Below are 22,967 nucleotides of genomic sequence, written 5' to 3' on the forward strand. Positions count from 1 at the left end.
CGTAACGCAGTTTCCATAGCGACCTGCCGTCATTCAGTTATGACTGGGGAGTGTGTGCGCTCGTGCGTGCGCGTATGTGTGTAAACGAGGGTGTGTGTGTGTTTGTGTGCAGGAACCTTTGCTCACAACAATGATATGTGGTTGTGAGTTTGTGGCGGTGGAAGAGAGGGCGTTAACAAGTGTCAGGGATAATTTGAGCATGTGTGCCAGCTCCAGGAATAAAAGTTTGAAACGCGAGCTAAATTCAGAACCTGTCCACAGCGCTGGGTGGCAGGTCAGTGACTGGCACGATGAGTCTCAGGGTTATTGTACATTGTGTGCCTATAGTCTGGACTGTCTGGGGTACAACTTGAGTGTATCCACAACCATGTCACCTTTAAATGTTAACCCCATGACCTGTGCATGAGTTGGGGCCAGGACTTCTCGGTTAGAGGCAAACTTGGTAAGTTATACTAGTAAACTAGTTTGAGGGATCACTGCCCCTCACACAAACACCATTATATCTAACGGCGAGTCCATACAAAGTGTCAGCAGATACAGTATGAGTCATCCATGCTGCTCCCACCCTCCCCCCCACCCTCCCCCTGACCCAGCCGTTAATCCCCCCCTTCAACCCCTTCCCTCTTCGGCTGGCTGCTTTACGCACACAGAGGTTTTTCTATCTGGACAGCCGATGATCCCCTCCACCCTCATGCTGCAATTTCCTGTTCATCTCTTCAACACCACCTTGCTAAAATCTCTTTATGTGTGTGTCAGCTCCAGACTCACTCTGTACAAAAAGAAAAACCATAAAAAAACGGACACAGATGTTTCATATTAACTCGTTAACTCACCAGAAATAAAGTGAAAACACACGAGGAAAAGCATTGAGGCAAATAACGAGTCGCTTCGTAGAAAAGGTCAGTTTACCCCCCTCATAAAAAAAAAAAAGCACACATGACGTCACTTGACGTGTACCACAAACCTACCGATACCGGGTACAAACTATTTTTAGCCTGGATGGAACTTGTCTGCTTAGGACACGCGCGCCCGTCCACTTCTCGAACGGTCGTGACGTAGAAGGCGCGAGCACGCCGTGCCAGATCGTGATCGTGTGTGACGACGGTGCGAGGTGGCCACAAGTATCAAGCGAGATTGTATTCAAAGTTAAGGATGAATTAAGATAGTCCTCCCGTCGTTTTACAGACGCAGTTTCAATGTGCAGTCACGTTTTTTTGCGTTTTAATAAAGATAAACCAGTAAGAACAAAATATATTATTTTACATGAACCATTCCGTATAATGTTTTGTTATTACACATAACAGGGAATAGTCTATAATCCCAAATCATCTAAAATACGCAGGAAAATTCGGGAATAGCACAACCTCAACGTCATTATTTTGCGCATGCGTACTGTAAAAACGCCTAATATTCAATACCTTATGGGTGCTTTACTTTTTTCCCTACCTGAATATTTTTTTTAAAAAGATTTAAAAAAAAATAAAAAATGCTAAAAATGAAGACACGTTTTTAGAAAAGACAAATGCGAAGCTGCGTCTCCAACTGGAGACAAGCAAATGCGGAAGTGCGCACAAGTGAAGCCTCTTGTCTCGTTGCATTGAGGAATACAGCCTCCTCAAAAAAAATCTAAACAAACAACTCTGGGAAATAAGCGAGTGTCTGGATGCTACTTGCTTGAACAAACTGAATATTTGTCTCAGAAAGAGACCATCATCATGTCGAAAATGGAGAGTATCCTTTCGTGTGTAGTCCGTTGCCTAGCTGCATCCGTAGCTAACAGCCATAAGCTGTCTGTGGTAACTAGCTAACCCTGCAATTTATGCATGCACTCGGGTTGAAATAGCTAACTCTCTTTTAGGTGCGTCAGTGCATTCATTCATTCATTCATTATATCTTAATATGAATGTATTACCATCACTAACACGAACCATCCCTTGACTAGCTTTTACAGAACACTTGTTCAACCTCAAGTTTGCTGCCAAGGAGCTACAGCGCAACTCTAAGAAATGTGACAAAGAGGAAAAGGCTGAAAAGAATAAAGTGAAGCAGGTTGGCTGCTTGAATTGTGGATTTGTTAAAGGCCAGCTGAGCTTGACGACAGTGCTTCTGCTGCCTGTACTATGTGTGCATGTGCATCTCTGTTTCTCAGGCAATCCAGAAGGGTAATATGGAGGCAGCCAGGATCCATTCAGAGAATGCCATCCGTCAGAAGCACCAGTCCATTAACTTCTTGAGGATGAGTGCCCGCGTGGATGCTGTGGCTTCTAGGGTCCAGACTGCTGTCACTATGAACCAGGTCAGGGTGGCAGGTCAATGGTTTGTACTCGAATTGTTTTGCTTTACGTTGTATGAGGCGGGTAAGATAAGATAAGATAAGAAAAACCTTTATTCGTCCCACGATGGGGAAAGTGCAGTTTGCAACAGCATGCAGAAATGACACAGATATAATAAATAATAGATATATTGCACATATTAGGAGTGCTCGTTGTGGAGCCTAACAGCAGCAGGAAGGAAAGACCTTCTGTATCTTTCCTTCACACATCGAGGGTGAAGCAGTCTGTTACTGAAGCTGCTCCTCAGTCCCGTCAGGTCACCGTGCAGGGGGTGGACAGTTTAGCCAGAACTCTCCTGTCACCCACCTCCCTCACTGAGTCCAAGGGGCAGCCCAGGACAGAGCTGGACTTCCTGATAATCTTATCCAGCTTCTTCCTCTCCCTCTCTGTGATGCCACTGCTCCAGCAGACCACTCCGTACAGGATGGCTGATGCCACTACAGAGTCATAGAAGGTCTTCAGGAGTGCCCCTTTCACTCCAAAAGACCTCAGTTTCCTCAGAAGGTAGAGCCTGCTCTGTCCCTTCCTATAGAGTAAATCAGTGTGGTGAGACCAGTCCAATTTGGTGCTGAGGTGAACACCCAGGTACTTATAAGAGTCCACTTGCTCAATGTCCATTCCCTGGATGTTCACTGGTGAGGGGAGGGCAGAACGGCGTCTACGAAAATTCACCACCATCTCCTTGGTTTTCTCCGCGTTGATAAGGAGGTGGTTTCGCTGATGATCATTTTGTGTGGGCGCATTCTTCCTCTATTAGACTGCAATAGCAAAATGATGAAAGGAAATTAGGGTAAGAGAAGACAGGAGGTGTCCTTTGTGGGGTTACTGTCCTTCATGTCCACTGTCCAACACTGTAATTTAGGGAAAGCAACAGGCCCAGTAAGCTAGCCAATTACATTACTTGAGGTGACCCAAACAAAAAAACGTTGTGGCACTTACAGTGGCCATGTCTGAGAGGGTCTTCAGTCATTTAGGCCGTGGTATATCACAAAATACAAACGTAAAGGTTTGTTACAGACAGTTGTCACACATGTTCCTAATAAAATCCTAAACTCCCCAAAACGTCTTCAAGAAACCCAACAAGTTATCTTATCTTATCTTATCTTATCTTATCATATGTTAAGGACAGGCTTGCATGCTTATTTACCCCACAATTTACTCCGAAAACGACATCTTATTTCAAAAGCCGAAACGCTGCCGAGAGCAGTCACTTCAGAGTCAACAAAAAGTGCCAGGAGACAGGCATACAAAAAGACCCCAATTACATAATGTCATTAGATGTACTTCAGACCTTTAGCTATTAGCTTCCCGCTCTTATGAGAGTGACGGCTTCTTTTAAATTGCTTTAATTCAGGTTCGCTATAGGAGAGACATCATTTCATGGAACAGAACTTAATGATATCTGGGTAAATGAGAGGAGAGTGTGAGTTCGCAGAGCTGAAAAACACCTCTTAGTACTTTTATATGTCTGGCTCTGTCTCCCTGTCTGTAAAATATTAGCACCTCGCCATTACTAATAAACCAGGAGGGCGTAGCTTGTTCAACTAATGGTAGGTTGGTTTTGAGAAGATTAGTCCTTAAGCAGTGTCATCCTTGAAACTATTAGGATGCTTCTAGGATGAGAGGCAGTCGTGACAAAGTATCTCGTTAAAAAGCTTAAGGCGACACCTAGTGGCAATATCAGGATATAGCACTTTAAGCTTTGCCTTCTCATTTTCTGATCACAAATATCTTTAATCATAACTAATTAGATAGTAAAAGCAATTACTAGCAATTAATTTAATCCATTTTCTCCAAGGTATCTAAATCGATGTCTGGAGTGGTGAAGTCCATGGATGCTACACTGAAAAGCATGAACTTGGAGAAGGTAAAAAGCAAATCCACATACGTCACCTGGCACGTACAAACAAAAACACACTTAAACACACTCCTGTCTCCTTCTTTCTGCGCAGATCTCTGCACTGATGGACAAGTTTGAAAACCAGTTTGAGACTCTTGACGTGCAGACGGCTCAGATGGAAGACACAATGAGCAGCACCACTACTCTGACAACACCTCAGGTAACGGCCACTGCGAGCAGACACAACCGCTGTTCTCCTCCTTGTTGCTGTTTGTAAATGCAAACTTTTGCTCCATTTTTTTTTTCCTCTTGATTTCCCTGATTTGCTTTGTTGTGTCCCTAGAATGAAGTGGACATGCTGCTGCATGAGATGGCGGATGAAGCGGGGTAAGAAGTTCAAAGCGTCAGAGAGCATTAATAGCATTAGTAGACAGGAAAGCAAATAAGAAATCAGGCACTGAAAATAAATTGCACGTAAAATTGGATCAAAATTACCATTTAAAATCCCGGAACTGTTCACAAAGCTTCCATGTAATAATCAACGCCCATTAAGATTAACACTGTAATTTTAAAGGAGCTGTGTCGTGAGGTTGAACATCGTTTATTTCCTCTATTTAGTTGATGTACTTTAAGAAATGAAGCCGTGAACATGCTCCCGTGTTTGTTCATTTTATTTTTTTTAGGTTGGATCTAAACCTAGAGCTTCCTGCAGGCCAGACTTCCGCACTGGCTTCATCTGTGGCATCAACAGAGCAGGTAACACATACACTCTGATCTTTCTGCCGTCATTGTTTTGTGTGATTTTACGTCTCTGAATAAAATTGGCACGTTATTTTTAGCATCTTAGGTAGTCTCATTGGTACACATGAGCTACTGTCGCCCTAATCTGGGATTTTTAAGACCTCAGGTATTGTCTGATGACTTGACAGCCAATATTTCGAGGTTTCCGGTGAAGCCAGTGTAGAGTTCAGCCGAAACTTTCTGTTCAATGAGGTGGTTATTAGCTACCTTTATATGGACAATATTTCTTCAAGCTGAGATTCAGACTTTGGTCTTGATATGGACCAATTTTTACACTTGTTTGAATAAGAGCTACTTCCGTGTTTCTGTCCCTCCTGGAAACTCGTCACATCACCTGATGCTTACCCACCTGTGGGGCAAACATGCGCAGAAGAAAATGAACAAATCAAGCATTTTTACATAGTTATTATGAGCTTGTATTTTCCTATTGAAGAGATTATCATCAGCTCTCCCAATCCAGTTGAATATTCCTTCACATCGGAACAAATGGAGCCAATCTGTTCTAGATAAGGTGGTTACATGAGGCATTTTCTTATTTGGCTGTCATTGTGATCATTTGTGGACTACTAGTGTCCATATATAAACATAGCCATTCTTCACAGTCTGCCGTGAATGAAGTTGGAGCTGAGAGACAACGTCTACGACACAGTTTACATACAGTCATCAGTTTAAAACCACTACAAGGTCGTTAAAAGTATTTGATTGACAAATGTGACATGCTTGCTTGGTGGCTGACAGGTCATGACAGATCGTTCTGCCTCTGCTGCTCTCCGCATGGACTGTTCACCTGCATGCATCTAAAGCGCACGCTCAAAAGTGGTGTTTAATACTACTTGGTGTAGGAAACGAAAAAAAAATAGAACAAAAATTTTGCCAAGAGACTTTACATGTTCATATGTAGGTAATTGCTTAAATTGTTATTGATTAGTGTCGCCCTAACCACTATATAGGTTTTTGCGTCCTTAACCAACAAGTGCAGGTTTTTCTTGACCAGACTTGACACATTTACTAAAACTACTAGAAGGATTTCCTGTGATTTTCCACAGTTAATAGTCAGTTAATCCTATAATGAAAGTCAAACGTCTGTGAAGCTTTAAACCCGGTAATTCCGTAATCACACAAAACCTCACGTATCCTTCTCCTCCTATCATAGTTTTCATTATTTTTGTTTTCATAAGATAAAAAAAAAAATACGTAAAAGCACACTGTTTGGACTGTCCACGCATCTGAGTTTTATTTTTAGCTAGATCTTCCGTTTCCTGATTTGGCCCCTTCTTTTTTTTCGTTTGTTTCTTGTGTTGTCACCAGGATGAACTCTCCCAGAGGCTGTCCAGGCTGCGAGACCAGGTCTCATAATGACGCAGAGAAGAGCGGAGAAGGAAGCAGACACAGGGAGTTAAAAGAGAAATGGATGCGATGTGTCTGCGAGCTTTACGCTTCTGCGTTCCAAGTTTTTTTTTTCTTTCTTTCTCTTGAGAGAAATACGAGGGATGCCTCGAAGCGGCCTGTTGTGAGAAAGGATTTTTTACAGTCCTGCTACTGACTGCATCGCTCCGTAACGTTTGCACTCTATTATTATTTAGTAGCTCAGCAATAGGACGCAGCTAATACGTTTCTTTTTAAATGTTCACAGTTTGTTTTGCAAATTGTACTTGTATTGCGGACAGATAATACCTCATTCAGAACTGGTTATGCAGTGTGTATGAAATGCAAAGAGCTATTTATTTATGTATGTATTTGTGTAATATTTTATTTGTTCACTGACTGACAGACAAGAGCAGGCTTTTACTGTAAATGTATTGTTTCTCCTGCATGACTGAGGATGTGGAGACTTCTGATATTGTTCCCTTGCCCGGCTCTGTTTTGCATCCAGTTTTGGCTGCACTGTTGTAAACTATACTAAATTTGTTTTCTATATTTTTTTTTACTGGGCTTGTGGCTATGATATTATTGATTGTCCTCATCTAGTTTAACACGCTTAAACGGAAAGTCATTAAAATAGTTCTCAACCCGTTGTGGTTGTCATATCTTTTTTTTTTTTGTGTAATTTTGTATTTGTGTTTTGATTGTAATATGCACCCGCCCTCCACTCTCTCTCTCCTCCAACAGGGAACAGATGAGAGGTCAAAGGTGTCACCTGTAGAGGAAGCGGTCTTCTGCCGCTCGCATGCCAGCGCCTCATTACACACACGCACACACTCCGCTCACCGTATCCCGGGTGGGAGCATGGGGAGGGGGGCATGTCTCAGCTGGGAGCCATTACAGGTGCTGTCCGAGCACACACACACACATATCTGTGCATGAACACATATCCATACATGAGCCCTGTAGCTGATGGGAGCTCTCCAGAGTGACACTCAGCCACCTCTGACCCTTTTTGTGTCCTTCCTAATCATCATCAGCACACACTTAACTACATCCACAATCATCATCAGTGGCCCCAGACTGACACGGCTCTCTATTCTTGCGTATTACCAGACACTTTGATGAGTTCGGTGGCTGCGGTGCGCTTGAGCACGCACGCGCCCCTCAGTTGTTCCCATTTGCCGCTGACCCCGGTGATCCAACAGCTGTCAGTCATTTCTGCGTTGGGTTAAATCATCTGAAATTAAAATTCCACGTCTCCTTTGCAGCGAGGGCCGCAAAAATCTATCTGATACATTTTCTTCTATTTATAACCCTCTCAGCGGCCGTCTCTCCTCTTTCGACATGATTAAAGCTTGGAGAGTCTGCCAGGGTCTATTTGTCTCTCCGCCGTGCGCATCCCAACATATGTGAGGAGATGCGTCCACCAGATGTGGAGGAGTTCGGCTCCTGTATGAGCAATGCTGAGGGGGGGGAACCTGTGTTTGTATATGTGTCAGGTGTTGATACCAAGTGACCCCCTAACCCCCCCAACTCCGCCAGCGCCGTCAACACCTTCTCGACCTGGTTCCTGGAGGAGTTGTACTTGCTGACAGGCGGGGATCCGGAGGGCTGGTGGTCCCATCCCCGTGGCCGACCGGGAGCGAGCTGCTCAGAGCCGCACACGCTGGCTCGCCATAAAGGCCCTAATTGCAGCAAGGGGGATTGGCTGGATGTCTGGGTGATTCATACACAGGAAATGAAGCGCTATGTTCAGACAGTCAGTCATGAGCTTGGATTCAGCAGGAAAACATACTGTACATGGGTCTATATCTTTTAAAAGAAATTAAATAAAAATTTCCAATAGGTTTCTGGTAAATACGGAACCTGTTGTAGAGAAAATGAGACAGAGTGGAAAAGGGACCATAGTTGCCTAGCAGTATTCATGAAAAATACATGACTGATGTGTATTTATTTCCATTTAAAGACGAAAGATCAGAGCTGACTGCACACTGAATATCTTGTTTCGTTTCTCACTATGATGTTACGAATCAAAAGAATAATTGGAAATTCAGTCAGTAAGAAAAAATAACTCTGTGGTGCAGCCCTGATTTTGTAGTTGTTGTGTTGAGCAGATTTTCTACATAATTAGTCTCAAATTAAATGCTTCTTTGAAAGAATTAAGTCACCGGTCTACAAAATACTGTCACCTAACATCCTAGGGTGAATTAAAAGTTAATTAAAATCTGTGTATACTACACACAACAGTAGATCAAAGTGATATAGGTCTTCTGAAAAAGACAATTAAATGAGTTTTATATATAGTATGTTCTGTTTCATACTGCTGTATATACTGTTTTTCTGGTGTGACTTTTTTACAATGCAGAAGGTTTTGCAAAGTTTCATGCAGCGAGGCAGCACCAGCCCCTTTTTCCTCCTCTCCCCTTCTTGTCTTCCATCCACCCTTCAGCTTCCCATTTGAAATATTCAATTACTAGCCGTGAAGGGTCAGGTCAAACACAGGAAGCTGAGCTGATTGGTTCTACTCGGATATCGATGGGCATGTGTGACCAATCGCTGCTGCCCAGGGCTTTCCCCACAGTCTCCATCTGCTGCTGTTGTGTGTGTGTCTAATCGTTCCAGATCAAGGCTTCCCCCAGTTTCCACTCACCTCTTGACCATTGTATCCTGTCAGATGTGTTAACGCTGCTTTTAATCAGTTTTACTGTCTCATGCACACACACACATACAGCTGGCCCCGTCCATCCCTGCTCTCCAGAGCACGCTTCATTAAGATTTAACCAATCTCCTGCTCACACCCTCACAACCTCTGTCACACACACCTGATCCTACCACCCCTCTCCTCACCCTGTTAACCCCCCTCAACTTAACCCTCACCTCACCCTCCCTGATATCCCTTACAGCGAAACAACCTGTGAACGTGGAACATGAAGCCTCGTCTTTTACTCTTTATTGAAGCTGTCTGCAGGGCTTTGTGTCTACACATGTGAATGCAGTGTGGGTTGTGTAGCACGTTTCCTTTATCTGTATTTCACCTTATAATTACCAGCTCATAAAGGGAGCAGTCGCCTCAAACGCACTGAGCCCACGTTGCTGCTGCACTGTGACAAATTTAGCCAAGCTAGCAGCTAAAATCTCAACATCTCAACAATAGATTGTCTTGAAATTTGACACAGGACTATCTCAGATATATTTGTGTTCCACTGACTTTTAGTCTGAGAAGATAATCAGTCAAAATGTTTAATTTTCCAACACTTTTGCGGATAGCTGCTAAAGTCATCATTCCCATCAGCACCATCTGCAGTTTGTGCTTAGCTCTTTAGCAAATGTTAGCAGGCTAACATGCTATGTTTCCTTATGAAGTGTGGCAGAGCAGGAACAGGAAGTAGCATAGCATTGTACTTACAGTGACCGAGTAAAGGCGAAGTGCCTTAATTAATATATATTAACTATGTGATATTTTTCCTGAAAACAACAGTATTCAGTACTCTAAAACGCTATTCAAATGGAAAATAATCACGTCTCTCATTATTGTAATCTACAAACTTCCACAAAGTTATCGTAGAGTTAACATGCTGTGACTAAAGCGCGGCTCAGTTCGCTGGTAAATTAATCCTCGCTGAGGCAGTGAAGATGAAGGGCTTATTAAGGTTTTACCCTGTAGTTGCGGAAAAGATGGCCATCTAATGACAACGAGGGAAATGGGAATCGAGGAGATCCACTAATAGGATTTATACTTCTGGAATTACACTATTATTATACCAATGCATATGACAGGGCAGTGTGGGTGAGGAGTGATCTGTTAGAGTGTGTGGTGCATATGGTAAAACACTCTGCAGGTCTGCTGTTAGTCACACTCCCGCGTCTCAAATTGAATTAGCGCTGACAGCACACAGCGCCAGCCGCGTGTATGTGTGTGTGCACTGGGGGCACTAGCTGTTGGCAAGCTGTCTCTGTGTGTGTGTGAAACCCAAGAGAAAGAGGGCCTTCCCCCTGAAATCAATTAAGCGAGTATAGGTCTGTAGTTGTGGGGGTGAGAGGTGCACATCCTGTAGAGGGCAGCCCAGACAGACAGCACCATCTGGGGCAGCAGGCAGGTCGACCCTGGGTTGAGACATGAAAGAAGCGAGGCAGGCATAAGAGAAGAGGAGAGTGCAGGCCGGCGTTAAATCACTCTGTTCTCTCCAGCCCGTACCCTCAACCCCAGCCCCACGTCTGCCATCTGATACATCAGCCACAGAGCATCATTCTCACTCCATCACTCCCCAAACTCTTTTCTTTTTCTCCCCTCTCTCTGTATCTGTCCCAGGAGTGATAACCTGTCATACACAGGAAGCAAAAAGAGGTACGAGCGATATATCCCTCTGTCAGAGATAGGGGCAAAGAGAAAAAGAGTATCTCACATCTCTTGTTCCAGAAGGGTTGATTTATAGGTTTGTATTAAATAAAACTAATGCCCGAGTCTCTTCCTCTCTATATCTCACACACACACATACACACACAAGCCTGTAGATTCCCCCTTTGGCCCATCAGACATCGGGAGGAATTAGCGCACACACTTCCTCTGAGGGGGAGGGACGTCTCCTCATGATGGACAGCCCAGGTCAGAGTGTGCGTTGTGTTTGTTGGTCATAAGCTAAGTGCTGACAGCCCTCTTCCAGCCACCCTGCACTACAACACACAACTCCACTTACAACAGAAAAGAGTGTACAGAAGGAGTAAAGTGAATTTACCACGGTAAAACAGGATCTTTCATGCTAATTTAACATGATAGTGACAATATAAAAGTGTATAAGTAGGCATTCGCTGCAGAACGTTAAAAAAAATTCACTTATTGTGAAGCTAAAAGCACCATTTAAAAATCTCTTAATGCACTGTCACAAGTATACTCATTATGTTCAATGCCCTCTGTGTTGTATTGATATAAATGTAACGGATTGAGGTGCAATATGTCCCACTGAAATGTGGCAGCACAGCACCGTATGTACACCGATCGAGTAAAGGTGTTCGAGTCACTAACATAAAGGAGACTAGGTGAAAAATAAGGAGGTGAGGCGTGATGGAGAGTGCAAGAGCTGTTTGGGTGATTAACACGTTCTCTGATGAATGGCGTGAGTTTGAGGCCCAGATGAAACGCTCAGAGGAAAACCTCAAAACAAGCACAAGCATGCAGGCCAGCTGCCAGGCCACATGTTAAAACTGTTTGTCCTCTGCTCATCTAACCTCTGCTCCTCAAAGACAGGGGCTTGTCAGGGAGCACATGCCTATACAATGCCCCAGTGACCCTTGCCTGTGCACACGTGTGGCCATACTGCAAGGACATTTAACACAGCAAACCCATGGATACTCCTGATTTTATCGTTCCAGCTAATGATGAGAGACTTGTGATCTCAAGAGATTGGGATCTCAAGGTCTATATTTACAACAGGAGCTGTGTTCTACGTAGAACTGCAATAATCTTGAATGGAACTCCTTGACTGTAACTATGCAGCGTATGGCTGCTTGGTAAGGCAGTAGAGGAGCGCTTAATAACTGTTAAACTGCTCTTGCTTTTCACATTACTCACTAACTGTAATTCAATTTCAGCCACAGCTGGTTTCACTTTCAACTTTACAGCTGAGCTCAGTCATGTCCCATAATCCTACCTGATAAATAACCGGCTTTTATTGAGTTTGCAGAGAAAATAGCATCCAGTATAAACCTTCACAAGATACTTACAAAGCCAAGTACGAGTGAGGCTGCAGGGCATGAAGCTGAATGGGCAAAGGATTCTGTGCGTGTGTGTACAACTGAGTGCCTGTCAGCGAGTGTATGGTAACTATTATTAGGAGATAACTGACGTGCGTGTGTTTGTGCGACCTGTGTGTGTGTGTGTGTCATGTATGTTAATCTAATGAAGGCAGAGTATATTTGCACGTCCAGACTCTCTGTGGAACTTCTTCCCCCGTTTCGGGATGCCATTTCACATGATTGGAAACAAATGACTTCGGGGTCAGATTTCTCTCCCTTTACTACCTGTCAATCACTGCGGAGCGGTCCCAAAAGTTTCCCTCCTCGTGTTGTTGCAAACTTGAATCGGCACAGTTTCCATGTTATTTCAGCCACCACCTACAAGAGGGCCGCGTTGACACGTTGTAAAGCAAACTCACAATGTAGATGAATGAGCAGACATGGATGTTCATCAACAGGCTGTTAAAAAGTTAACTCAACAGAGTTTGCGTTAGCTAACAAGCCTAGCATACAAATTAGAATGATCTCTACTAAACAAACAACAAAATACTAAAAACTTTACAAATAAAATCTTGTAATGGTATTATGTCATTAAAGTATCATATTGTATCTTGTTAGTTTAATTCATAGAAAATTTGACATGTAAAAATTACAAGAGTTGGTACCCCTAGCAAAGGAAATGCCCCGCCCCATAACTGTACAAAATGGATATTACATCTCCACTTCCTTCTATTTGGCATTAGGTTAACATTAGTGGTTAGTGGTGAGGTTAATATTTAAAGAAAATTATTTGATGTGTACTTTTGTGTTTTATTTTGGCACAAAACTCATCCACTAACACGTACGAGTGGAGCTTATCACCTATACTCCAGCCAGCCACCAGGGGGCGCTCCAACTGCTTTGGCTCCTAAATTAGCAAGCAACTAGCATAATATCTAGACATGAGACAAACGTCCCACCTAACTCTTGGAAAGAAAGTGCATATTTCCTTAAATCTCTAACTATTTATTTTACTAAAAAGGTTGGTGTGAGAACAATGTTTAATTCTTGCTTACACGCTAGCTGACATGATTGTGTTTTCTGTGGTGTCTACTAGGGGTTGTACAGACCAGTGGATTATTCAACTTCACTGCTCTGCCATGACACTTGAAGTATCTTGCCCACTATGTCATTGATCACGTGACGATAACAACATGGACGACACCGAGAAGACAGGTGAGGAGCTTATCGTGGGTGGTTGCAGCAAACTAGCAGCGGTTCATCGAGTGTGTGGAAATACTTCTCCAAGGATGAAGCCCATACTACAGTGACCTCCAAAATGTGTAAGTCAGTCCTGAAACACTGCAATACACACTCATCTTGAAAAAGTTTTGGCTAACGCTAGCAGAGGAACGGTCCAAATCTTCTCCATAGTAGTCACTTTAAGACTTCACGGTGGCAGCCAATTAACAATTTGCTGGAGAATTTGTCTGCAGTTATTAGACTTTTAGCTGCAGTACACGGAGAAATATATCTGCATAATATATCGGTATTTATAAGCTTTTCTTCAGTTCTGTTGTGTTGTATTAGTTGACACTGTTGCTGTTGTAGTAGAGCGTGCTTTTTTTGTCATTGATGTCAGTGAATGCACCATGATCCGATACACGGAAGTTGAGTTTGCTCCGACCGACAGTAGCCCGTGTAGCCAGTAGCATAGACATATATACACCAGTAGTGTCAGTAAACTTGAAGAAAAGACTGAGTAGCTTCTGTTACATTATTCGTGCAGGTCAAGAATATGGATTGAATTGCTGCAAAGCATTACTTTCTACCGTGTGTCTGTTAGTGACGCCATCGGCGACTAGTCGGCGTCATAGTCAACTTAAATAAAAAAACCCTACTCTTTACATGTGGCAGCGCTTTTACAATGGCAGAGTGACATACGCTAAAGTGATAAATAGCAGTCCATTCATCTTCAAAAGTTGTATTTTTTTTTTCTTTGGCACGTCTATTTCCCTACTCTCTGGTGTCCAATAATTTTCAGTTCTTCAAGAGCATGAATTCAAAGCAATCTCTCCACAGATGACTGCTTTAGCTTGGAAACCGTCTATGTCAGTATAGAGGACGAGCGCAGAAGCAACACTAACAACACAACATAGCAGTAATCAGGTTAAATTGTGGAGTTTTTCTGTTAATCTGTGTATAAAAAGGTTTAAACCACTGGTTAAAGTTTCAGTCGGTTTCAGGGGGAACAGTTTGAGTAGACTTTCTGTAAATGTACCTATTGTTTCATCAAGCACCATTCATATTCAGTTGCAAATTGCATGCATGTACACACACACTCTGTCTTCCAAACCCATTGTTACTGCTTCCAGTGTAGCGTAGTAGACATAATGACAGGTGCGTAATTTTATTTTCCTTGTAGCATTTCTGTGTGTCTGGAGAGTGACAGGTGCAGAGTTCAGCTCTCCTGGTATGAAAGCAATTTGTCTAATTTAAAGATCAGGAATTAGCGGGGAGTTTAAAATGATTGTCCCATGTTGGCAAACATGGAAATGACAGACAGTATCAAATAACAGGCACAGATTATGTCTGTCTGCAGACAAAGGCTGGGCTGTTTGATAGCGGTGCACCTGACTACTCGACGAAGCTTGGGCCATCCCCTGAACTGAGTTCCTCAATTAACTCTTTCCTGCTATTTCCACATCCAGCGCACATTAGCTCAGAGCCGTGCTCGGCTGTGACAAGTAAATTGCTGTTTGGTTATGACCGTTTGTCGGGAAACAGGCCATTTCCCCCCGCTTTGCCTAAACCGCTGATCCTGGCTGTGCCGAGGGAGGGAAGGGAGGGAAGGATGGCTGCTGGGTTTTGAGTCTGAGCTGAAGGCAGGAATTATCACATCAGCGGCTGAACGGGCGTGCCTCCTTTGGTACGGACAAAAAAACACAGCAACATGTTGGCCCACAGCAGTGAAATGTTTTCATTTGACTTTCTTCATGAATTCATTTTTCTGAAAGCTTCCACATGAGTCAAAAAGTCAATCCTTCACAAAGCAGTATTGATTCGCTGCTGATCCCGAGATAATGTTATGAGACAACAATAATGGCACGGCTGCTTTAGAGTGTTTTAGAGGAGTGTCCGAAAAACGTTATAACCAGGGTCTGTTAACTACCAGATACTCACCTGTATCACACCCTAGTCATGTGAGCTTCATGTAAACAGCACCCAAAGATTTTCCAAATAAAAACTCCCCACCAGTCATTTAGAACTGAAGAAGCTACTTGGATGAGGGCCGAAACGACTTCAGGTAAACCCAACAAGTTCAACTTCGTTTTAGCTTTTTTTTACACCATGACCTGCATGACTGAGGACCTTCACAGACCTTATACAGGAGCCTTGTTGTAGTCCCGTTTCAGACTCTGGCTGATACAGATCTCCACAGAATAACCTTTTCACTTCCATGCGTCTCTGATTAGTCTGATTATTGGTAATAAAGTGGGGAATGGAAACTGGCTGCCTGAATTCTGGCAGCTGTTGCTCTTCCCCTAAAATCACAGAGACCTGATGAGCTCATGTTATTAGTCAGGGGTCAAGCCTGCCACTGAGATTCAGACTTTAAAACAAAACACACTCTTGTTCTGTCTCATGGAATACCAGTCAATATTTGCTAACATATTGTCCGTCCAATCCATTACTTCTAATTCAGAGTCACTTCATGTTGCAGAATGGCACATCGTTTGTTTGTGTTTTTACTTTGAAATGCATGTATATTCATATTAATAGAACTGGAAATTATAGGGAAACTGTAGGGTAATTCCTCCTTGGGATGGAAAAACAACATCTTGAACTAGTTTGATCTTTACAAAACACATGAAAAATACTTTAATAGGCACTTATGGTCCATTTAACAGTCACTGTCATGTTCAGTAATAGTTACGTTACATACCTCAGGTCCTATAGCTGATCTCTTTGGTAACACTGTTAAAGTCCTCGAAGAACATAAACTGGGGGATGAATTGTCCAAGAGAGATTCTGAGAAGGCAAATAAAACTGTGCTTTCTGTCCCAAACTAAAATCTACATCCTGCTTGAACAGAAATGTATATGTTTTCTGTGTTTTTTTGGGGGGGTCTTGATGAATGTGCATATACTGTAGAAGAGCTCCTTTGGGATCAGTTTTTGTGCTGGTAATTCCAACACAATGTAGTTTTAAAATACAAAAATGTCCCCCGCAGTCACATTTTTCCTCACTCGAAAAGAGAATATGCCCTCTCTGTTTTGTTGCAATAAGCTTTGGCTTGTTACTCTCAATGGGCCGGAGCCCGCAAGTGCGGTCCAGCTGTCAGAGGCAGTGGTTGGTGGTCGGGTGCCACGGAGACTGGCGCAGCAGACAGTCTGTGGAGTCTTCGGCTAGTTTGACGTGCCGGGAAATAGCTGTGAGTTGGGGGCTCAGAGGGAAGCTGTAGCGGTAAAGACAGTAAGGGCCGGCGGTGTCGGAGAGATGAGGGAGCAGGGGAGACCCCTGGGGGCCGAGGGGGCTGTGGAGGGGGAGCAGGCAGGGGGAGCTCCCCGGAGACCCGTGAGGACACGGGTCCCTAGAGTGGGGAGGTTTCTTCCCGTGCAGCGCAGAGAGGAGCGGGAGGTCTGTCAGTGGAGGCAGCGGGGGAAGTCCTCTCAGTCTGTCTACCCCCAGGGAGGAGAAGGCTCTGCTGGGCATCGGGGAAAAGGTGGAGGTGGTGGACGTCTTGGCAAAGAGGGGGAGAGTGAGGGTGTGTAGAGCGGCGTCCTGACAGCTGAGTGAGGAGACGGAGAAGGGGTGAAGGGATGAAGATGAGGAGAGAGGGAGGAGACTCTTCATGCTGCTGGTCGGCGACCCTGAGCTCCCTGTTGACAGATGTCAGACACTCAGATCACAACGTTATAAAACTAGAATATGAGCTTGAGGAAAGAGCTGCAGCACTATACCTTGGAACTGTATGGTGAAAGGCTTGAAGTCCAAGCTGAGAGGACCTCTCCAGGGATATGACTCCAATAAGCCATCTAACACTCCCCTACACACAAACACACACACACATATAGGCATACTGTAAAAACAGTGAAAAACGTTATTCCAGGTATTTAAATATTGCTTCTGATAGGTGTGAAATTCTGCACTACACAGTTCAGCTTTATTTGAAGGTTTTATGTGGATTCAGATTTCAGTGGTTGAACTTAAAATGCCTCTTGGGTCCTTCAGTGGAGTACTTTCTGGGCTAAAAAAAAAAAAGGTGTTGTTGTTCTGTGTTCAGCGAGGTTTTTACCTATTCCTTCCTGGATCTCTGAAGCCCTTGGCGAAGGGGTTCCTGTCGATCTTCAGTTTTGTGATCTTGCCCAGGAGAGAGGAACAGATATAGGTTAGAGCGGACGTGTCAGACGCTGACGTGTTAAGCTAACAATGAGCTCAGCTTTACAGCAGCACGGAGAGTGGCAGAGGTCCCCCTCTGGGACTGCATCTCCCAGCAGCACCCAGGGCAAACAGCCATGTCAAACAGGGTTCTTGGAGAAGAGGTTCGGGGTCGAACAGTTTTATTCAGTGCTTTAATAGGCTGTGGACTCCAGCAGTCGGCACGGTCACAGCTCGTTACTGAGTTTCTGTAATAATACGTTTGCTGATAGTAAAATGAGCTCTGATGAAAAGAGCTGGCAGTCCCTGCGGACGGCTCCGTTACTGGAGGAATGGGAGCCAGCAGCGGGGTCAGGTCCCCTGCACTGGAACACACACACACACCCTGTCTGAGCAACTGGCCCAAAAAATCAAGACGCAGCAAATTTATGATTTTTGCGGAGACCATATGGAAGTGAGTCTCATCAGCTTCACAATGAGGAGATTCAGACTTTTTTTTTTTATGTGAGGTCAAACAGCCTGAGCTGTTGACTGGATCCTCATGACCACATCTGACTAAACATCTGCTTTTTGAATAGGCCTGTTTCTTGCACACAGAGTAAATTAATAATATCAAGTCTGCGGCTGATTTCTATTAAATATTTAAGTTTTGGTCAAACGTGATTATTTTTGTTGTTTAATAAAGAAAATAAGGAACATTTTGAATATATAGTATCTTTAGTGCAAATAGTTTCTAAACTCATTTGTGGTTATATTACTTGATCAATAGTACACAAAGCATTTTACCATTCTATAGGATGATCCAGTTTGGTTTCAGCGAGCGTTACCTGTTGATTCTGGTAGGCCGTCACCGTGGTGAACTCAGTTTCTGGGAAGGAGAAGCTGTGCACTCCTTCAGCAGGCAGCGACTGGATCTGAGACAAGTCCATCCGAGGATTGTGGCGGATGATGTGCACACGTGGCTTGTATTTATGCATCGACTGAAGAATAATCTGGATCAAGACATGAAGATGATCGTCAAACATTTTTCATTTTTGGCGTACACACGATACATCGGGCTGCACCTGATGAATGAATAATAGATTTTTTTTTTTTTTCCAGTTAGTTTTTGGTCGTAGAAATAACATTTGAAAGAGTCGACAAATTGCTTGTTTTATCATAAAGGCAGTCTAAACTAAGATTTTAAATTTTAACTTTAGAACTGTAATTATCCACACAACTGCCAATATTTTTTTTTTTTTTTGTCACTGAAGCATTTGACATGTTGATTAATTGCCCTAACTTTGCAGCAGTAATCCATTAGTTTGTGTCTTTCTAAACACATTACTTATACAAAGGAAAATTGGCTTTGTGTTATTCTAGGTGTAAGTCTTCACATTTACTATTAAACAGATTAACTCTAGTAGGTAATAAATGAAAGTCAGATCATAATGGAACAAAATTTTCTCTCTATATTGCATATAATAATATATTGCATCATGGCATATATAGCACAATATTACACAGACTGTTGGAGACGCTAATGTCACTCAGGTAATGTACAGTTTTACTAGTAAATATTGAACAATTTTGATACACGTAGAAATTATTTAAATTTGCCATCACCGCCAAAAAAAAAAATAATCTAACTGAAAAAAACGTAATCGGCTGAACTGATTTGCAGTTTGTTGCGCAGTTTATTTGCCACCTTACTATTATTCCTAATTTGTGTATTTGATAAATTTATTTGGGAAAATAAATAGTACAATTTTAAATAGTAAAATGTTACAATTTATACAACTGGATATTAAATTCACGGCGTAAAATAGAATATATAAATGCACCGTTCAGCTAATTTGGGATTCTTCAGTCCACAAGTGTAGGGTTGAGAATTAAGAGAAGCCAAATAAAGATCAAAATGTAGAGGTTTCACCGTAGAGGTAAGAGATTATTTTCTAAAACACACAAAGAAGCTACCCTGCTGAATTTGTTCTCAAAAAGCAGCCTGCTTAAAAATAAATAAAACGCTTTAGTTTGAAACCAAAACGAGTTAAATATATAACTTGGCTCCACAGAGGCCATATCAACTGGCCACAAGAATATCAGGGATGAGGCTGGTTTAGAAAAGTCAGCCCAGATTAATGAATCTCTCATTCACACAAATTCCAGGTGGATCAGGTCAAAAACCACCTCTTACTTTCATCACTGAAACCTTTCAAATTTGCTCTCTCTCTCTCTCTCTCTATCTGGAGGCCCTTCCTCAGTATTAGAACAGTTTAACATTAACAGAGAGTTAAGGGGGACTAAAGCTGTCAAAGCAATTAGACATTATACTGCCAATTGATACAACACTTAGAAATATTTAAATATACATATACTCTTAAAATGTTGTTCTAAATCAAGACATTAAAATACACCAACAGGAGAGAACGGTAATAAACTATTCATCAATGTCACGTCGGTTTCACTAAAGAGACCCCACTGCATGAACTGTATTTAGCCTCGATCCATTATCCAATGCACAAAGAAAGAGGAAAGCGGCTGGTGGGTTACCTACATGTCCCTTATCGTCCATTTCGTTGTTGGTGAGTTTGACCCGGTCAAAGCTGATGACCTGACGCATCCACGTCTCTCCTGCGCACGGCGAGTCCGGGTGCACGTAGAGCCGGGGAGAGATGCAGGAGTGGTCCGTGTTTCCAGCCACCATCCACTGCGAGCTGTGGTACACGTACCTGGCGGAGCGTACGTGCGTTAAGTCGATAAGAAAATTGACAAACGGGTATATACCGAGCTAGAATAACTGAGTCTACACACACCTGTAGCGTTTGGAGTCCACGGGCATAACGTCCATTGCTATGTAGTACTGCTGGCAAGGGTCCAAATTACGCACTTTTACGCGCACAGAAGGAAACATCCTCCTAAGAAAAGCGAGAAAGGAAGAGTACCGTTTTATCTCCGTAATTAAATCTGAATAAATCCAATTTTAAACTGATAATGGTGCATTTGGTCACCGTGGATATCACATTATAAAATAACACAAAAATAGATCAGGCGGAAAAGTTCAGGCGAAGACTTTTCTGTCTGCGTCGGCCAAGTTCAGAGGAAGGTTCAGGGACCTCGAGGGGCCACGACGAGGGCATCTTCACTGCCGAGATTTATAGCGTGTGTTCTCGGTAATTGAATAAACGGAACTTAGATTTCAGCAAGTAGTTTCGTCTCAATAACTCACTTCTGGACGAAACAGAAGGGGACGCACGTGGCTACTTATCAGACAACCAAATTAATTCTTGAAACGGAAAGATAAATTTAATTTAATCCACCCATACCCGAGAATACCTCAGTGTCACAAGGTTTCGTTTTTGCGGTTGGTAGCCCGTGGGTCATATAAAATAGGACTCCTTTAAAATATTTGGGAATTGGAAACATTTTTCAAGGATCGTGGCTTTTTTCTTTTTCTGCTCCAAAGTACGAGCCAAGCATACAAGAACCCAGGGGCCATGGAATCATTTATTTACATGGTAAACCCTCACGACAAACTCGTTCCGTCTCTGCGGTGAGGCCTGTAATTTAACAAACAACACATAACCCCCCCCCCCCCCCCCCCCCCGATTATCTCATTTGTTTAAAGTGTTGTTGGGGAAACTGACAGTTCTTCTTTCTTCCCTCTGATTGGCTGCAGCGCGCTCAGAGCCTTTTTACACCTGACAGACGCACACCTGTGACCGCAGAGCAGTTAATGTAAATATCATATCGCCTATCATGTCAGTGATTATGGGTATTCCACTTTGGGTTTTTATTTATAACCGCCTTTTTCCTTAATCGCAGAATCTAACAGTGTATTGGAGGCTAAAAAGTTATAGCAGACGTAATATCCGTTTAACGATAAGCCCCGGGCTGCAGAGTATGAAGCTTTCGTTTATGACTATGTGTTTAAGCTGAGTTTTGTCTTTCTTTTAAATCATGCCAATATACCTTTTTATTATTCTTTTTATTGCTCTAACCGCTGCCCATAACTCCAGTCTCATCAGATTGTGTTGTATAATAACTGTAGATAAACTAACACTGAAATCTATTCAAACACATGCAGAGTAATAATATCCCTATATATGCCTGCAGATGGTTATTAGCTACTCTTATCTTTCTTTAATATAGTCCAAGTTATTTTGCGTTTTTTTTTTTTGCCAGGCAGAAGCAATGCACAAAGTCGGTGAATGGCACTACACAAGGCCTGCAGGGTGACAGTAATTGCTACAGATTAATTTCTTATCCAAATGTTATACCTGCCAGCCTTAGTGATGATCATCTCGGTCCCAATTTCGTAGAATCTCTTCCACAGCTCGGAGCCCTGCAGCTCCACTCGGACCTCTCGGTCCGGCCGGCAGTCGCTCTCCTTCGGCTTGTTCTCCTCGCTGCCCGGCGCGGAGTCTTCAGCCCCCGATCTGACAGCCTCTCTCTGCGGGTCACACGGGGTGTCCTCGGGCCTCCTCGCTGCTTTCTTTAACTGAGTGGCGTTATGTTCGTGCGGACCTGAAAAGTGGAAAGAAATAAAGTGTGTTGAGAAAATGAGCCTGGAAGTTCGTGCTGTTTAAAAGTCTCCACAAGCGGATTGTAACAACTTTTGCAATTTATTTTGTTGCATAAAGACGTGAATATGTCCTGTTTATTATGGACGGTATAACGTTACTCACGTGTGCATGTAGAAATGTGTGCAAACCTCTAAAATGCTTTTATATGATCATCATCTGGGTTTTAGGTGATTAATTATTTACTAAATTGTGAAAAGTGGGAAAAAAAGTATATGTCCCAGTGATGAGAAACAGTAAATACGTGCATTTAGGAGCTTTTGTTTCAGTGTTCCAAATTGTGCGTAAAATGGCTGTAACTAAAAAGCAGGAAGATATTCTTGAAACTTGAACAAGTGTCCTTCTCTCTCACCGGTAAACATGCCCCTATCGCTGCCGGTGTCTCCAGCTGAACTTGACTCGTGTCCCTCCGACACCTTCATCCTTTTGCAGGGTTTCCCCACCAGCGCCTCCACCGAAAACGCATGAGCACGGGAGCTCAGGCCCTGCATCCTGGCGAACGACACCCGACTGCACGACTCCTAAATCCGTCTGAACTTTCGAATTCGTCCCGCACAAGTTTCAGCGTCCCAGCTCTGTCAGAACGGAACGGGGGCAGAAGAAACACCAGCGGCAGCACCTCAGGGAGCCCCTCTTCTCTAACAGCGGCTCCGTGACGCTGCGTGATTAATCCGGTGCCTTCCCATGTGTTCTCCGAGACGCGCGCCCTCATCCAAAATCCTTGATTATTGGCACGCCTCTTCTCGTCACTACAATATTTCCCTGTCTCCCACTTTATCCGTTTCGGCTTCTCCCATTCCCTTTCTGTCCCAGAGAGGGCTTGTTCCTCTGGTTCTCCTCTGCGCGTCACAGAGAGGGAGGGGAGAGTGAAGCGTGCATTCCTTCACATGGGCCTGCGTAGACAGGAAAAAAAAAAAGAAAAAAGATTAATCAAAGCTTTAATCCCCACATTAAAATCAAATTTATTGACATGAA

At 43.2% G+C, this 22,967-nt stretch overlaps 2 protein-coding genes across 2 annotated transcripts; one reads left to right on the forward strand and one right to left on the reverse strand.

Annotated features, from left to right (window-relative positions):
- The first annotated feature begins 1,644 nt into the window (after window positions 1-1,644).
- Window positions 1,645-7,018, forward strand: LOC311492340 (charged multivesicular body protein 1B2-like). The gene is made up of 8 exons (XM_084550596.1): window positions 1,645-1,731; window positions 1,952-2,049; window positions 2,150-2,296; window positions 4,132-4,200; window positions 4,286-4,393; window positions 4,517-4,560; window positions 4,857-4,929; window positions 6,283-7,018. Exons 1-8 carry the CDS (start codon window positions 1,716-1,718, stop codon window positions 6,328-6,330), a joined length of 603 nt encoding a protein of 200 aa, XP_084406722.1. The 5' UTR covers window positions 1,645-1,715; the 3' UTR covers window positions 6,331-7,018.
- Window positions 7,019-16,389: 9,371 nt separating this feature from the next.
- On the reverse strand, window positions 16,390-22,720 carry tbx22 (T-box transcription factor 22; the record flags this gene model as incomplete). The annotated part of the gene is made up of 8 exons (XM_084550534.1): window positions 22,345-22,720; window positions 21,690-21,936; window positions 20,226-20,327; window positions 19,967-20,141; window positions 18,258-18,422; window positions 17,348-17,412; window positions 17,013-17,098; window positions 16,390-16,931 (listed from the first exon to the last, which is right to left on the reverse strand). Exons 1-8 carry the CDS (start codon window positions 22,481-22,483, stop codon window positions 16,390-16,392), a joined length of 1,521 nt encoding a protein of 506 aa, XP_084406660.1. The 5' UTR covers window positions 22,484-22,720.
- Between the last annotated feature and the right edge of the window lie 247 nt (window positions 22,721-22,967).

This window comes from Chelon labrosus, assembly GCF_963514085.1.
Source record: "Chelon labrosus genome assembly, chromosome: 8".
NCBI classification, from domain to species: Eukaryota; Metazoa; Chordata; class Actinopteri; order Mugiliformes; family Mugilidae; genus Chelon; species Chelon labrosus.